Source organism: Pelophylax lessonae (assembly GCF_965119305.1).
Source record: "Pelophylax lessonae genome assembly, chromosome: 8".
Taxonomy (NCBI): domain Eukaryota; kingdom Metazoa; phylum Chordata; class Amphibia; order Anura; family Ranidae; genus Pelophylax; species Pelophylax lessonae.
In genome coordinates, this window is record NC_138775.1 from 126222792 (window position 1) to 126240901 (window position 18110).

The following is an 18110-nucleotide window of genomic DNA, read 5'->3' on the forward strand; positions in this document are numbered from 1 at the left end:
ATGGCGTGGGGTGCCTCTCATCGATGGGAAACCGCCCACACTCAGATGGCAGGGGTGCCGTCAGCCAAAAACGCAGGACGCTAACAGTGCACGGAGAACCGTGGGGAGACCTCCAAGCGAGGTAGCCACCTCGCAGGTTTGCATCCCTAAAGGACAGGGATGGGTCTTTTGCGAGGCCAGGGCGAACACATAGCCTGCTAAACGCTCAATGGCGGGCTGGGATTCCATAAGGCCCTCTGTCCTGGAAAGCCAGGGCGACCAGTCCGACTCCCAGCTCTGCAACACCATCATCATCTTGAAGAAGTGACTAACTAAAAGCTGAGAAATAAACAGCTAGTAACGTGAAGAAAAACATTCCCTGAAATAAAATCATAAAGAAAAAAGAAGACGGCTGAGACTGTAGCCCCAGCACAGGGAGAGCCTATCTCACTTCTAAACTAGGCAGAAGACAAACTGAATTTGGATGGCTGATTGCAGGGGGATATTGGACCAGTGGGACAGCCCCATAGGTGTGTCTATGTAAATGCTTTGTTTTTAACAAGTATTATGCCTAGCTTGCTCCTATGGATAAGAGGTCAATACCCATTAGTGAAGACTGTATGAGTGGGCGGCGACTGTCGGAGGACGTAAGAGAAACACGGATATTAAGTATGAGGGTTCCGGACATTTGATGAGTTCTAGAATTATTACGGGCTCAGGAGCCGGTGGGGCCTCCGAAAACTGAGTATGGAAAGCATGGGCGAGTTGAAGGTATCTATAATACATATGGTTTGGGAGAGAGAATTGCTCTTTCAGCACTGCGTAAGGTTTAAGGGTACCCCCCGTCAATATATCTTGTAGCTAAAATACCCCCCGTCTGCTCCACAATGCGGAGTCAGGAAGCAAACAGAACTCCTGAAGAGACCTGTTATGCCACAAAGGGGTAAGGTCATGTAGGGGAAGGCCGCTCAGTCTATGCATCACTACCTCCCAAACACGACTGTAGTGATAAAGTAGAGATTTAGGGTTCAGTCTCTCTATCGTCCCCCGTACACCCTGGAGTATAACAGTGAATGGATCTAGTGAATGAAAAGCCCACTTAGGGCAGAGAAGAGTCAGGAAGTGTTCTCTGTCGGTTTTGTCTATATGATGCAGTTGGGAGAGCTGTGATGCTAGGTAGTAGAGATTCAAATCTGGGAGCGCTAGGCCACCCAAATTCGTGGGGTTCTTGAGTTTCCGCCAGGAGATCTTGTGTCTACTCGATCTCCTGAAAAAGGTTTAAGAAGGGACTCCAGTTGTTTAAAATGCTTTAAGGCTAAGTACAACGGGGAATGCCATACAATGTACAGTACTTTGGGGAGGAGGACCATTTTTATTAGATTGACCCTACCCATCACCCCTAAGGGCAATTTGGACCATACCTGAATTTTAGATTTTACCAACGGGAACGTCGTTACGTGAACCCCCAGGTATTTAAAGCGAGAGACACATTGGAGAGCAGGGTTCACAGGGGTGACCGCTGACGGGGCCGCATCTAGGGGAAGAATTTGCGATTTTTCCCAATTAATTTGGAGGGCGGAAAATTTGCCAAAGCGCTCTATAAGTGATAGGGCCGTTGATAGGGAACCGTCCGGGTCTTCCAGATAAAGCAGGGTGTCGTCAGCATACATACTGATCTTTTCCATAAGGGAGCCCCTGCGGAATCCTTAAACGTCAGGATGAGCTCTAATGGCGATGGCTAGAGGTTCTGCTGCCAGGGCATAAAGTAGGGGGGACAACAGGCACCCCTGTCGGGTGCCCCTAGAAAGGGGGACTCTGCTGAGGTCCAGCCATTGGCCAGGACCCACGCCACCGGGGCGTTATAAAGTAGCTGGACCCACTTTATAAAATCGGGTCCGAATCAATACCTCCCGAGGCATGCCCACAAGAAGGACCACTCAACCGAGTCAAAGGCTTTGGCCATGTTCAGAGTAACCACCACCCTCCTACCCGAGTTGTCATGTTCAGCCTGTAGGTTCATGAATAATCTACGTCAATTAAATGAAGTGTTTCTGCCAGGCATGAAACCTACTTGATCAGGGTGGATAAGCAATAAGATAACTTTATTGAGACGGATGGACAAGATTTTAGCAAGAATTTTAACGTCCACCTGGAGGAGAGAGATGGGGCGGTATGGCTCTGGAAGTTGAGGGTCCTTGCCGGGTTTAGGGATTAAGATTAAGATATATCAACGCCTCTCGCATAGAGGGAGGCAGAGCTTGATCCTCAAATAGTTGATTAAAAGGGGTAAGCAATTTGGGTAGTAGAAACTCAGAGTATTGAGCATAGAACTCCACTGGGAGTCCGTCAAGACCTGGGGACTTTGATCTGGGAAATCTGGAAACGGCCTCCGCTATCTCATCCTCAGTGAGCGGCGCCTCCAGCTGCGCAACCTGCTCGGAGGACAATATAGGGAATTCCACAGTACGTAAGAAGTCATGCATGTCTAGGCAGTCAGCCGGAGCCCTAGAGGTATAGAGGTCACTAAAGAAGGAATGGAATCTGCCCGCGACTAGCTGGGGGTCAGTCAAAGAGGCGCCCGAGTCAAGGAGATCACCACCGGTGGCCAGTCCTCACAGTGAACTAGATAGGCTAGCAACTTCCCGGCCCGTTCCCCGTGTGCAAAGAGTCTCTGTTTTTGGAAAAACAGCTTCGTCTTTTTTCCTTTTCGTAATCCAATTGGGTCACCACCTTGGAGGTCAGCTTAAACTGGGATTCATTAGCTTGATTGGGGTCAGCCAGAAAGGCACGTTCTGCCGTGGCCTGGATGGTCGTTGCCCAAGAGTAGGCCTCAGCAGCATCTGCCTTGATTGCTTTAACACGGGACTGCAGGGTAGCTCTGGCGTGTAGTTTAAATGCCTCCCACACAGCCCCCGGAGAGGCGGTGTGTTCGTTCTCAGTGAAAAACTGAGTCCAATTGTCATCCAGGGCGTTCCCTTCCACCATTAGGGCCAACCACGCTGGGTTGAGCCTCCAAGGCGGCGGCGGCCTACTTTGGGGCAAAGACACTATAACCCAATATGGGCAGTGATCTGATAACGACCTAGGGGAGAAGCCCGCCTTAAGTAGTCTAGGGAGCAAGGCCCGGGATACCAGCATTAGGTCTATGCGGGACATAAGAGTGATGGGATGCAGAAAAGCAGGAGTATGATCTATGAGAGGGATATAGAGTTTGCCACGTATCCTGCAGCCCAAAACTCTCCAACAAGCGGGCAAATCTAGTACTTGTGGTTGGAGTCGACACCTGGGGGGTAGCACCAAGTCTGTCAAGGGTAGGGTCTAAAACATTATTAAAGTCCCCGATCCAAACAGCCGGTAAGGCCGGGTGCTGAGTCATAAAGGCAAACCCCTCCAAAATAACAGAGCTAGAAAAGGGGGGCAGTATATAAAAGGCCCATATAAGCAGAGGTTCACCAAATATAGAAACCTGTAAAAAGACATATCTACCGTGGGGGTCGACATGAGATCACAGAAGCTGGAAATGAACCGATTTGGTAACAAGGACGGCCACACCCCTGGAATGGGAAGTGTAAGCCGAATGGTATACCCACCCCACCCATGGGCGTTTCAGGGACAACTGCAAACGGCCATCCAGATGGGTCTCAACTAAGAACAAGATGTCCACATGCAGCTGTTTAAGGACATTGAAAATAGCTGTCCGCTTAATTTTGTCCCGCATACCCCTGACGTTCCACGTCAAAATCTTCAGGGCGGCCATAACCACAAAACCAGACCTAAGGGGGCAGGGGCCTCTGAGATCTCAGTCGCACCCCCACCCCCCCCCCCCCCCACATAATGGCATATAAGGTAGCTGAAAAGGAACAATATAAAATACCCTGTACTAGATAGAGACTGCACCGCAATCCCCGCAACATGAACAGTTATGGCATACATGCACTTGCACAGAAAAGTCAATTGTACTGGAGAAAAAGCTACATCCCCCCACCCTGCCCTGCACCACCCCCAACATGTGCAGGCTTGGATCCCCAAAAAATAAACAAAAAAAGAGTCCCTGAAACATTCAAAAAGTTGCAAAAAAAAAAAAAAAAAAACAGAAAAAAGGAGGAAAAAAGTGACAAGGCCAGGCCGCACTCAGAGCACAGCACAAAACAAGGCCTAGTGCGAGAATGCGTGTCTGGCCCCGTAGGCAGGAGGGGCACTTGGAAAAAGGGTAAGCGATGATTCACGACAGATACACCTGACGCAGCAGGTGCAAGGGGCGAGAAAAAAACCGCTGGGCAGCGTAGCTGGTAAGAAGGCTCAAAATCACATGTGGCAAAAGCAAAAAGGGAAAAAATAAAAGGGGGAAAAATGAAAAAGAGCATAGTAGAAGAGCAAACGTGGAGTGTTGGCGCTCCGCCGAAGCATGCAGCTGGAGTAAGTCCCACCAGCCATAGGTCAGGAGTTGTGTGGATTCACAGTGAGTCTCGATGAGGAAGCCAGGGGCCCGGCCACCCCATCAAAAGGGTAGACACAATCCGCAAAAAACAAACGGCAGCATGAAGATAGAGGGTCCCAGGAAAACAAAGGGGGAAGGATATTCCCCGGTGAGGTGTCCAGTTGAGAGGAAAAAAATAACTATGAAGTAGATCCTGGAGGGCAGCAGAAAAAAGGTCACCATCCGCATCATCCACGGGCCTCAAGATGTTCCAGCCAGGCAATGGCCGACTCCGGTTGGTCAAAAAAGTGTACCCTATCATCTCCTTCCACCCTGAGGCGGGCCGGGAACAGCATAGCATACTTCACATGTTTAATCCGTAGTCTGCGCTTGGCCTCCATGAAACTTTTGCGGTGCCTCTGGACCTCCGCAGAAAAGTCTGGAAAGATTGCAATCCTGCCATTTCCGAATGGGATGTTCCCTTTCTCCCTTGCCAGGCACAGGATAGCATCTCTGTCCTTATAGTTGAGGAACTTTGCTATAAATGTACGTGGGGGAGCTCCCTGGGTTGGTGGACGTCCCGAGAGGCAATGAGCCCGCTCCACCACAAAAGTGGGCGAGAAGGAGTCCCTTCCATAAGTTTTAACAAGTAGCTCTTCCAAATAGGTGGTAGAATCAGCACCCTCCAACCCCTCAGGCAGGCCTATAAAACGCAGATTGCAGCGTCTCAATCTGTTCTCCATATCATCCTGTTTCTGTAGGATTTGCTGTACCTGTTGTTGTAGCCTGTCTGTAGAGTTCTGCATGGGGGGGGGGGGAGTCCTCAAGCTCACTGATGCGGTGTTCTGTGTCAGTGACACGCTCTCTAATTTTTTGCATGTCCTGCTGGATTAGCGAGATGTCCACCTTAACCTCCTCTATTTTAGCAGTGAGTGTCGTCTGGCAAATGGAGATAGCATCCAGGACCCTGGCCGTTTCGGGGCCCGCAGCCGTCCCCACCTCCTGTCCCAGGGCAGCTCCATCTTAAGAGGAGGCCTCCTTCTCCTGGCGGCAGTATTTATCTAATTTTGCCGCTGTTTTAGTAGCCTTCTTGGGCGGTGACATGGCGTCCCGGGTGCCCGGAGTATATGGGAGAAAGATCGGGGTGTATTGCGGCTGTGGGGCTTCAGGATGATAGGGAAAGGATAACGGTCAGGCGGAGCTCACCTTACCTGCGTCTTACTGCATGCCGTGCCAGGCCACGCCCATAACAGATTATTTATAAGAATAATTTAGAACAAATATCCCTTGTCCTAGAGTGACACTTGGTGGCTAACAGAGGCAATGTCTGAAGAAACAACAAATTAATATTTAGCCACATGAACCAATGAAAAGAAGTTCCACCTTTTTGGCTAGGCTTATTAAAAATGTTATGAGCTTATTGTCCAGAAGGGAATATAGGACAAGGACAGGAAGCCAATTAGGACACACTGGATCACTCTTCACTCATCACACTTCATCCATACAGATCTGGACACTTCATCCACAAACACATCCATCCATCCATCCAGAGAGATACTCTTTATCACGCCTCATCATCTGACACTTTAAGGACGCCAAGATGCAGACCCACCCTGATGAGACGCCATTTTGGGAAAGGTAGTCATTTTAGGGGACTCTGGTTAATGACCTTTGTAAGCCAGCAGCCATTTTGAAGATGCAATAATAACATATTGATCTTTTTTTAATGTTTTATTGCTTATTTTGATATACCTATTATTGATATCCTGTGATACTTAGATTGTTCTTCCCCCGATATCATAACCCTTTAAGATTTTTCTTTAATTTTATTTTTGTTTTTACAATTTTATTCATTTCTTGTTTGGAGCTATAGTAGCGTACCCTTTTTTTTTTTTTTTTTTTACGCTATTTAACACTTAATCCATCTGCAGGGCAATAACTGTTGGCTTCAGTAACTCAGACTATTGTCTGATAGTTAGTTATACATGGTTATTTTGTGCACGGGGGAAAACTGATCCTTTCATTTTATTCATATACGTAGCAATATACCTTAGTGAGCGATAAATACAACAAATGTTATTTTACGTAAGAGTGTTGTCCATGTCCATCCATATATCTAACTATTTATTGTGAATATATGTCTAGTAAATAAATAATAATTGAATTCCATATTTAGTCTGTATGCATATGGATTGATTTGTGTTTTTTAAAGATTTCGCTTGGTTGAAAAACGACTCAATATAATTAATCGTTCAGGCAATTCCTGACGCAAACGCATAACAGCCTTCAGGCAAGCAGATAACATACTGGAACGCTACTCCATGTTGCAATTGCTCCCTGACTTATCAAAACACAACATTCAATGCCGCAGGAATCTTGCCACGGTCACAAAGGCCTTAAAAGAAACAAAATCTCACACAGACGGAAGTCCCCAGCATTCCTCTCCATTACCCATAATGGGGTAACTACCTTGATGACATCGCTGGAGGAAGGCTTGCAATCCCTAAGGCAATGGGACATACTACCAGATTCTCCTCCTGCTGATCCTCCGTCTCCCAGGCCTGAACCAGCCCCCCAACCCCCCGACGATGAATGGCAAGTTGTTTCCTACAAATGCTCGATCAAGAAGTCAACCACCAGGGGTTCACAAATTCCAAGTTCTTTCTACTACTACCGATCTAGACCACAGTCCCCAGAAATATGATGTACATACTCCTATGGTCCCCCCTGGTGTCTTTGCAGTTGAACCTGCTCATGGGTCCTCCACTGGGCCTTTTTTTAAGTAACTTTGTTGCTTATGTTTCTTTAATAGTTTTTTACTTTAAACCCCTGGTTCATTGGTACCTGTGCATCTTCTATCAGTAAGCAAGTGATGCTTGTGAATGTGTGAGGAACAATGCCTCATGGGAAATGTAGTCCTGGGCAAGAGAAGGAACCAAGTGATTCTAAAGGCAGAGGTTTTTTTTTTAACCTTGCTGTATACCTTGCTTACAATCACTTTAAGGGCTCTGTGCAGGGAAGATCAGCATCTGAACCCAGAGAAGGTGGAGGCTGATAGACTAGAGGTGATATAAGGCATTACAATTACATTTAGAGTAAAAGTTTACTAGTATTGTGCATTATATTTAAAATTATTATATCCATGAAAAAAAGTCTCAGCTGTTAGTACTACTTTATTATATAAATGTTGTTTTCCCTCCTCCACTCTTCATATAGCTTCATGTTTGACTCCCAATTAAAATATCCTGCATATCCGACTTCTGGGCATATTTTTTTTATACGCATACACATGATGCAAGATATACAGTGGGTACAGAAAGTATTCAGACCCCCTTAAATTTTTCACTCTTTGTTATATTGCAGCCATTTGCTAAAATCATTTAAGTTCATTCTTCTTCCTCATGAATGTACACACAGCTCCCCATATTGACGGAAAAACACAGAATTGTTGACATTGTTGCAGATTTATTAAAAAAGAAAAACTGAAATATCACATGGTCCTAAGTATTCAGACCCTTTGCTGTGACACTCATATATTTAACTCAGGTGCTTTCCATTTCTTCTGATCATCCTTGAGATGGTTCTACACCTTCATTTGAGTCCAGCTGTATTTGATTATACTGATTGGACTTGATTAGGAAAGCCACACACCTGTCTATATAAGACCTTCCAGATCACAATGCATGTCAGAGCAAATGAGAATCATGAGGTCAAAGGAACTGCCTGAAGAGCTCAGAGACAGAATTGTGGCAAGGCACAGATCTGGCCAAGGTTACAAAAAGATTTCTGCTGCACTTAAGGTTCCTAAGAGCACAGTGGCCTCCATAATCCTCAAATGGAAGACGTTTGGGACGACCAGAACCCTTCCTAGAGCTGGCCGTCCGGCCAAACTGAGCTATCGGGGGAGAAGAGCCTTGGTGAGAGAGGTAAAGAAGAACCCAAAGATCACTGTGGCTGAGCTCCAGAGATGCAGTCAGGAGATGGGAGAAAGTTGTAGAAAGTCAACCATCACTGCAGCCCTCCACCAGTCGGGGCTTTATGGCAGAGTGGCCCGACGGAAGCCTCTCCTCAGTGTAAGACACATGAAAGCCCGCATGGAGTTTGCTAAAAAAAAAACACCTGAAGGACTCCAAGATGGTGAGAAATAAGATTCTCTGGTCTGATGAGACCAAAATAGAACTTTTTGGCCTTAATTCTAAGCGGTATGTGTGGAGAAAACCAGGCACTGCTCATCACCTGTCCAATACAGTCCCAACAGTGAAGCATGATGGTGGCAGCATCATGCTGTGGGGGTGTTTTTCAGCTGCAGGGACAGGATGACTGGTTGCAATCGAGGGAAAGATGAATGCGGCCAAGTACAGGGATATCCTGGACAAAAACCTTCTCCAGAGTGCTCTGGACCTCAGACTGGGCCGAAGGTTTACCTTCCAACAAGACAATGACCCTAAGCACCGCTAAAATAACGAAGGAGTGGCTTCACAACAACTCAGTGACTGTTCTTGAATGGCCCAGCCAGAGCCCTGACTTAAACCCAATTGAGCATCTCTGGAGAGACCTAAAAATGGCTGTCCACCAACGTTTACCATCCAACCTGACAGAACTGGAGAGGATCTGCAAGGAGGAATGGCAGAGGATCCCCAAATCCAGGTGTGAAAGACTTGTTGCATCTTTCCCAAAAAGACTCCTGGCTGTATTAGATCAAAAGGGGGCTTCTACTAAATACTGAGCAAAGGGTCTGAATACTTAGGACCATGTGATATTTCAGTTTTTCTTTTTTAATAAATCTGCAACAATGTCAACAATTCTGTGTTTTTCTGTCAGTATGGGGTGCTATGTGTCCATTCATGAGGAAGAAGAATGAACTTAAATGATTTTAGCAAATGGCTGCAATATAACAAAGAGTGAAAAATTTAAGGGGGTCTGAATACTTTCCGTACCCACTGTATTCACTGTTTCACAGTAAAAATTATATTACAGTAGTAATTACCTGCTGTTTTTTTTACTATAAAGGGCTATTTTTTTTTTTTTTTAAACCCCATCATGACAGGGGATAAAAAAAAGCATGCTGCTGCTACTAAATGTCTTATGCTGCCAATACATGTATTGGATTTTTGGACAAAAATATTTGCATCTATATTTATACAAAAATGATTTGTATATTTGTTAAATGGACGAGTGTTGTTTGAAAATTTCACTTGCATTTACCATTCAATTTTAAAATGAATATAACTTCTGAGCAAAAACCACATACACTATTTGAAGATTTGTTTGATCGAGAAGTTTGCCATTCTGCTCCTTCGAATTTCCCTGTCACAGTCATTTTAGGGGACTCTGGTTAATAAAACAATTAGTGTTGCTGGCTATAACTGGCAGCACTGATTGTTAGGGAAAAACCAGACAGACTCGTACACAAGTTGATCGATAGATCAACTTGTGTACAACCAGCTAGCTCCCAGCTGGCTGGTTAGGCTGAGCCAGCCAAATTTCGATCCATGTATGGATGACTTTATTCCAGAAGTGGATACTGAAGCCGGATAGTGCCAGAACAATGATGACTCTATTCCTCTGGCAAGAAAAACAGATAAAGGCTTTGTCAGGAGGATTATTGTTATTTTTTTGAGAAGTAATAATTATCTGTAAGCATGACAGTAACCATAAGCACATTTCTAGAAGTGCTGCGATTATCATCCTTTCTTAAACCTGCGGTATGAAGATTTTGGCTATTGTTTGTGCTGCACTCCAAAAATTTAGGAAACTGGGTTGCTTATACTTTAAAATCCTAAAAAGGAACATATAACACTCTTTTACCTTTGCAGCCAAAGATTGCGCCATCTTAGCCTTGATTTAGATCTGCAGCTTTCATGCTGCTGCACATTTGATCAGCTATAACACCAGTCATCTGAGGGCTTGGATGTTCGGTTGAGAGCTCACATAAGCACACTGGCAACTGTCACAGTTGTAACCATACACTGTGCATGAGTTAGAAAGCAGAATGGAAAACACTGCAGAAAACATTTGAAATTGTATATGGATTTAATAACATTTATTGAACATTTCTAACTTTCTTTTAGGAAACAGTTAAAGTGGAAGTAAACCCACACTTTTAACTACAAAAAAACATTCATCATACCTCCAGTAGAGTTATTGCCCCAGTAAAGTCACGTTGAGCCAGCAATTCATCCAGTTTGGGAACTTTCTTTCCCTTTTTCTTTTGCTTATCAGCTTGCTGTAAATCACTGCCAACAGCAGGTTTAGCCCGTGACAGCATCTGAAATCAAACCAACCATCTCCTGTTAGCAAAAAACAACTATCATTTATCAACATCTACATTACTATGTAGTAATTCTTTATTTTGGTTGTGCTGATTAAAGAGAACCTGAAGTGCTAGAGAAAACCAGAGCATTGTTGTAAGATGAATTACCTGTTTTCTCTGACATGTATTTTCCTCATATTTGAACAAAGAATACATTTAGAAGCAGAAAAAAATGTTACCAACTCCTGAAAGATTTATAAAAGGGATATACTGGGAGGTTCTGTTAATTGCAATGCCTTTTGCTGGCCTTACACAACTTGAATTTCATTAAAACTTATCCGAAACTCAAGCAGTGGGGTGCCCTGTCGGCACTAACCGATTTATCAAACTTAACCACTTGCCGCCCGCCCGCCGTCAATTGACGGCGGAGCGGTGCGACCATTATCCTGGGAAGACGTCATATGACGTGATCCCAGGAAATAGGGCAGGCGCGCGATCGCGTGCGCGCCGCCCTGCACTGCCGGTGTCGGGGTGTCCCCGGGACACCCCCCGCCACCGGCAGGGGGGAAACAGCCAATGGGCATGGCGGTTTCCCACGTGATCGGCTGTGTTCCGATGACACAGCCGATCACAATAGAGGAGCCCGGTAGATGACCGCGCATGCGCGATCGGGAGCGCGCAGCGCGGTCATGTCGGTGGCGCTGTGTTCCGTAGGAACACAGCTGTCACCGGCAGTAGTAAACAGTCACTGACAGTGACTGTTTACTATGTGATCGGCTGTGAATCCATTCACAGCCGATCAGAAAATGTAAACAAAGAGCAGTAACTGACTGTTACTAGCTCTTCTACCCTCACACAGCTTCCAGTGTGAGGAGATCAGAGCTAGAAACAGTGAGTTACTGCTCTGTACACCTGCAAAAGTAAAAATCACACAAATAAATGTCCCCACACAGTCCTCAGCCCCCCCCAATGTCACCTGTCACCCAACAGTCACCTCATCAGTGCCCAGAAATTGACACCCATAAGGCTACGTTCACATGTGAGCGTAGCGATCGCAGGCAGAATCACCGCGATTCTGCCCGCGATCCGGAAATCATTGCAAATTGCGGGACGCCTGTGTGTTGCCCGTTTTTTGCAATAGCACCCCAAACGCTGTGCGATGTTGCAGCGATTTCCACCTGCCGAATCGTGGTAACATTCTGCCCGCGATCGCTACGCTCACATGTGGACATAGCCTAAAGTTCACCGGTCACCAGAGACTGCCATCAGTACCGCCGTGCACCATCGCCCGTCACCTGTCACCCATCAGTGACCATCGCCCGTCACCTGTCACCCCATCAGTCATCGTCATCTGTCACCCTATCAATCATTGTCACTTGTCACCCCATCAGTGATCGTCACTTGTCACCCCATCAATCATCGTCACATGTCACCCCGTCAGTGATTGTCATCTGTCACCCCATCAATCATCGTCACTTGTCACCTCATCAATCATCGTCACCTGTCACCTCATCAATCATCGTCACCTGTCACCTCATCAATCATCGTCACCTGTCACCCCATCAGTCATCGTCAACTGTCACCCCATCAGTCATCGTCACCTGTCACCCCATCAGTCATCGTCACCTGTCACCCCATCAGTCATCGTCACCTGTCACCCCATCAGTCATTGTCCCCAGTCACCCCATCAGTCATCGTCACCTGTCACCCCATCAGTCATCGTCACCTGTTTGCCATATACATGCAATCACTTACTGACCACCTAACGACTATATGCGTCGGCCATTAAAAGCTAAATACTGGGGTTATGGCAGCAGATAGCCCCCATAACTCCGGTATTTTTTTAAACGGCGGGCGGTCGGCTTTCAGATAAGGGTGGTCCTAGTGGCGGATTCGCCACGGAATTACCCTTACGGTGCAGGGGAAGAGGTGCCCCCCCTCCTGCCGCGTCCCAGACGTTTTCCCAGCTTACCGGACCCGCCGGCAGCGGGGAAAACTATCCGGTCCCGGATCCTCAGAGACAGGAAGTCGAGTGAGGGCAAGATGGCCCTCACTCGACTCTATGGTCTTGGAGGACCGGAGCTACGTCAAAAGACGTTGCCTAGCAATCGGTTTAAAGGGCCGCTTTTTTTTTCTTTTCTTTTTTTCCTCTTTCAACAATTTGTTTTTTTTTCTTTTTTAGTGTAGTTGTGAGGTGTGAGGTCTTTTTGGCCCCAGATCTCACAATAAAGAGGACCTGTCATGCCTATTTCTATTACAAGGGATGTTTACATTCCTTGTAATAGGAATAAAAATGATCAACACATTTTTTTTTTAAACTGTGTAAAAATAAAAAAATAATAAATAAAATAAATAGGAAAAAAAAAAAAAATTAAAAGCGCCCTGTCCCCGTTAGCTCACGCGGAGAACGCAAGACGCAAGTCCCGTCCACATATGTAAACGGTGTTCAAACCATACATGTGAGGTATCGCCGCGATCGTTAGAGCGAGAGCAATAATTTGAGCCCTAGACCTCCTCTGTAACTCTAAGCTAGTAACTTGCAGAAATTTTTAAAATGTTGCCTATGGGGATTTTTAAGTACCAATGTTTGGCGCCATTCTGTGAGCATGCGCAATTTTGAAGCATGACAAGTTGGGTATCTAATTACTCGGCATAACATTATCTTTCACATTATGGAAAAAAATTGGGCTAAATTTACTGTTTTCTTATTTTTTAGTTCAAAAAAGTGAATTTTTTTTAAAAAAAAAATCGCATTTGGAAGACTGCTGCACAAATATGGTGTGATAAAAAATATTGCAACGATCTCCATTTTATTCTCTAGGGTCTCTGCTAAAAAAATATATATAATGTTTGGGGGTTCTAAGTAGTTTTCTAAAAAAATGATTTTAGCTTGTAAACACCAAGTGTCAAAAATAGGCCCAGTCTTAAAGTGGATAAATGGACAACTTTGTGAAAAGTGCTACTTGAATGTTAGGCATATGTATGTGGCCAGGCTGTGAAAAAGTGTTACATATGTGGTATCGCCATACTCAGGAGGAATAGCAGAATGTATTTTGTGGTGCAATTTTTGCTATGTACATGCTATGTGTTAGAAATATTGCATAAATGGACAGCTTTGTGTAAAAAAATGTGTTTTCATTTTCTTTCCACATTTTCCAAAAACTTGTGGAAAAGAATGACATATTCAAAAGACTCATTATGCCTCAAAAATTATACGTTGGGCTGTTTGCTTTCCAAAATGGGGTCATTTTATGGGGGTTTCCATTGTCCTGGTGCTCCAGGGCCTTCAAAAGTACGATAGGTTGTCAGGAAATTATATTTGTAATTTGTGCTCCTAGAATGCCGGACGGTACTACTTGGATGTTAGGCCTCTGTATGTGGCCAGGCGTGAAAAAGTCTCACACATGTGGTATCGCCATACTCAGGAGGAGTAGTAGAATGTGTTTTGGGGTGTAGTTGCAAGTATACATATGCTGTGTGAGAGAAATAACCTGTTAATATGTCAATTTGTAAAAAAAAAAAAAAAAATCTTAATTTTGCAAAGAGTTGTGGGAAAAAATGAAAACTTCAAAAAACTCACCATGCCCCTTATTAAATACCTTGGAATGTCTACTTTCCAAAAGGGGTCATTTGGGGGGGGATTTGTACTTTCCTGACTTTTTTGTGTCTCAAGAAATGAGATAGGCCTTCAGTACATCAGGTGTGGTCAAGTGTGATCAATTTTCAATGATTAGCACCATAACTTGTGGACTCTATAACTTTCGCAAAGACCAAATAATATACACTTATTTGGGTTATTTTTACCAAATATAAGTAGCAGTATAAATTTTGGCGAAAATTTGTGAAGAAAAATTACTCATTTGCTAAATTTTATGACAGAAACAAAGAAAAATGCGTTTTTTCACAATATTTTCAGTCTTTTTTTATTTATAGCACAAAAAATAAAAAACCCAGTAGCGATTAAATGCCATCAAAAGAAAGCTCTATTTGTGTGAAAAAAAGGACACAAATTTTTTATGGGTACAGTGTTGCATGACTGAGTAATTGTCATTCAAAGTGTGAGAGCGCTGAAAGCTGAAAATCAGTCTGGGCAGGAAGGGGGTGAAAGTGCACTGTAGGCAAGTGGTTAAAAGGAGGCAGGTGGAAAATTGTCGGCTGAACACTGACTGCCTCTTATCAGATGCGATCAGGGCTTTTTTCCCCAGAGAATAGGTGCAGGAACTCCCCCCTTCAGAGCCACCCCTTGTCTCCACCCACAGCCCACCTCTGAGCACTGTCCCTTGGTTCCACCCCCAACCCACTTCCCGCGCACAACAAAATACCTCACCCAGCAACAAAAGATCCACCCCAGCAACATTAGACCCCAGCAACCAGTATCAACAGCAGCAGATAGACTTGGCAATAGTATGCAATGTCAAGCTGCGGCTGCCAAAGCCAGCAGAATCTTAGCATGCATAAGGAAGGGGATGCATTCCAGAGACAAAATTATAATCCTTCCACTTTATAAATCACTGGTCCGACCACATCTGGAGTATTCTGTCCAGTTCTGGTCACCAGTCCTCAGAAGGGATGTGTTGGAGCTGGAGAGAGTCCAGAGAAGGGCAACAAAACTTATTAGGGGATTAGAGAACCTTAAATACGAAGAACGCTTAGAAGTGCTCGTTTTATTTTTCCTGGAGAGGAGGCGCCTGAGAGGGGACATGATAGCAATTTACAAATACCTCAACTGTGATCAGAGCATAGAAAATAAACTATTCAGTCGCAAGGAATGCATGAGGACACGAGGCCATACAATGCTATTGTAGGAGAAGCGTTTTAACCTCAGGCAACGCAGGGGGTTCTTTACAGTAAGGGCTACAAGACTGTGGAATTCTCTACCACAATTGGTAGTAACTGCAGGGAGTATGGCTAATTTAAAAGACTTTTGGACATACATCTCAAGGATAAAAAAATTCAGGGGTATGGGAAATGATCACACCTACACAGGTTGAGCTGGATGGACTATTGTCTTTATTTAACCTCAACTTCAACAGGAGATCCCTACCAACAACATAGGACCCCCCCCCCCAGCAGCAAAAATAGACCCTCACACAATAACAGATTCCTACCAGTGACAATAGATCCCCAAGCAGCCAGTATCAAGAGACCCTCCAACACACCCCACACACATTGTTACATTCAGTACTGGAGGTGCCGGAACTGCGTTCCACCGCGTTCCTGCTGAAAAAAAGCCCTGGATGCGATCATAATTCAAGTATTCAGCCACGACCTCTGCAGCTGTCTGAGTACAATAACCGGCAGGAGCAAAATAGCACTGATAGGGGAATTGATTAGATTTCCATTGCTCAGGGATGATCAAGATAAATCTATGTGTATATGGCTCATTAAGTGGTTAAGGAGACAGGAATACAAGGAAAATCTCCTCAAAATGAACCAAAAGAGCAATAAAAAACTTCCATTAACCACTTTAGCCCCGGAAGGTTTTACCCCCTTAATTTTACCCCCCATTTTTTTGCGATTCGGCTCTGCGTTACTTTAACTAACAATTGCACAGTCATGTGACGCTGTACCCAAAAACGATTGATGTCCTTTTTTCCCACAATTAGCGTTTACTTTTGGTGGTATTTGATCACCTGTGGTTTTTAGATTTTGCGCTATAAACAAAAAAAATGCGACAATTTTGAAAAAAAAACACCATATTTTTTACTTTCTGCTGTAAAACATTCCCAAAAAAAAAAATTTTTTTTCTTTCATCAGTTTAGGTTAATTTGTATTCTGCTACATACTTTTGATAAAAAAAAATCCCAAAAAGCGTATTTTAATTGGTTTGCGCAAACGTTATAGCGTTTGCAAACTATGGGATAGATTTTTGGACTTTTTATTTGAATAGTTTTTTTGAATGAAAAGCACTTGTAATCACATTCATCTGCTCACCACTCTGCACATCACGGGCTCAGCTCCTCACTCCTATATGATGTAATGCAGCCACCGAGATCTTTGCGGAGTGGTGAGCAGACAACTGTGAATGTAATAACAAGTGCTTTTGATTTTATATTTTTTAAGTGTTTTTTATATGGGGGCTTTTAATAAACTTTGTTCAAATGGAAAGCACTATGTAGTCTGCCTTTGTACTTGCATGAGGTTCGCAGAGCAGTAAGAGGAGCTTGAAGAGCCAGATGCCAGGAGAGATCGTAGCAGGAGACTGCAGGCGTGTTTATATACAACGCAGATTGATCTCATCTGTGAGGTAAGCAGGTTTTCCAGCCGGTGGTGGTGTGCACTTTTTGGTGTCATTAACATGACAGAAGAACACTGCAGTGGATCACTCTTTATATTGCATTTTTCATTTACACATGGACTTTGTTTTTTGGACTTTGTGCTTTTGAGTTTATATTTTTGAGGGGTAGTTTTATGTATTGTTGATTAAAAAGGACTTTGATTGGAGGCACAATTTTTTATTCTATTACTTTTTATGGTGTTTTTTGGTTGTGCTGCACTGTAAGAATAATTACTCAGTCATGCTGCACTGTACCCAAATTACATTTTTATCATTTTGTACACACAAATAGAGCTTTCTTTTTTGGTGGTATTTATTCAACACTGTTTTTTTATTTTTTTGCAATATAAGCGAAAAAAAGTGTGACAATTTTGAAAAAAAAAAACGGAATTTTTGTAAAATCTTAACGTAAAATTCCTTTCTCTGAGTCCTCCGACAGTCGCCGCCCACTCACACAGTCTTCACCAATGGGTATTGACCTTTGCTCCGCAGGAGTAGCTAGGCACAAGACTTGTTAGTAACAAAGGCTTTTAGCATAGACACACCCCTAGGGGCTGTCCCACTAGTCAATACCTCCCTGCACCAGCATTCCCAACTCAGTTTGGTAGCATAGCAGTAAGAGTACACAAGACCCCAAAAGAGGGGCGGGGGGCGGCGACTGTCGGAGGACTCAGAGAAAGGAATTTTACGGTAAGATTTTACAAAAATTCAGTTTTCTCTTACGTCCTCCGACAGTCGCCGCCCACTCACACAGTCTTCACCAATGGGATGTCCCAAAGCAGTGTAGACATGAGGGGTGGGAGACGCAGCCGCAGAAGAGCAACGCATTACCCACATCAGAGAAAGGAACCTTACACACTGTAAGAGAAAAAGCTGGGCAACAGGATTGTGCTCAACAGGAGCAACAACCCAGGAAAACAAGTAACCCAGGGGTAAAACACCCCAACAGCCAAAGACCCATAAACAAGGGTTCCTATGGCACAGCCGCACTGAGAACTTGCGCCAAAGGAGGCATCGGCTGATGCCTGAACATCCACCTTATAGAATTCAGAGAGGGTGTGCACGGACGACCAAGTCGCAGCTTGCACACCTGGGCCACAGAGGCCTGAAGCCGGAAGGCCCAAGACGTACTCAGAGACCTGGTAGAGTGCGCCTTAACAGGGAAGGGTGGAACCCTTCCTTCA

The 18110-nt window shown here is 44.5% G+C and overlaps 1 protein-coding gene across 2 annotated transcripts in view; it reads right to left on the minus strand.

The window, feature by feature from the left end:
• Positions 1-10664, minus strand: part of IFT56 (intraflagellar transport 56) — a gene marked incomplete at its 5' end in the record, with an annotated part of 385523 nt that extends 374859 nt beyond the window's left edge. For both annotated transcript variants that reach the window (XM_082266190.1, XM_082266189.1), the window contains one exon: positions 10527-10664. In XM_082266190.1, coding sequence (XP_082122316.1) covers positions 10527-10664 — 138 coding nt within the window. The remainder of the gene's footprint in view (positions 1-10526) is intronic.
• Between the last annotated feature and the right edge of the window lie 7446 nt (positions 10665-18110).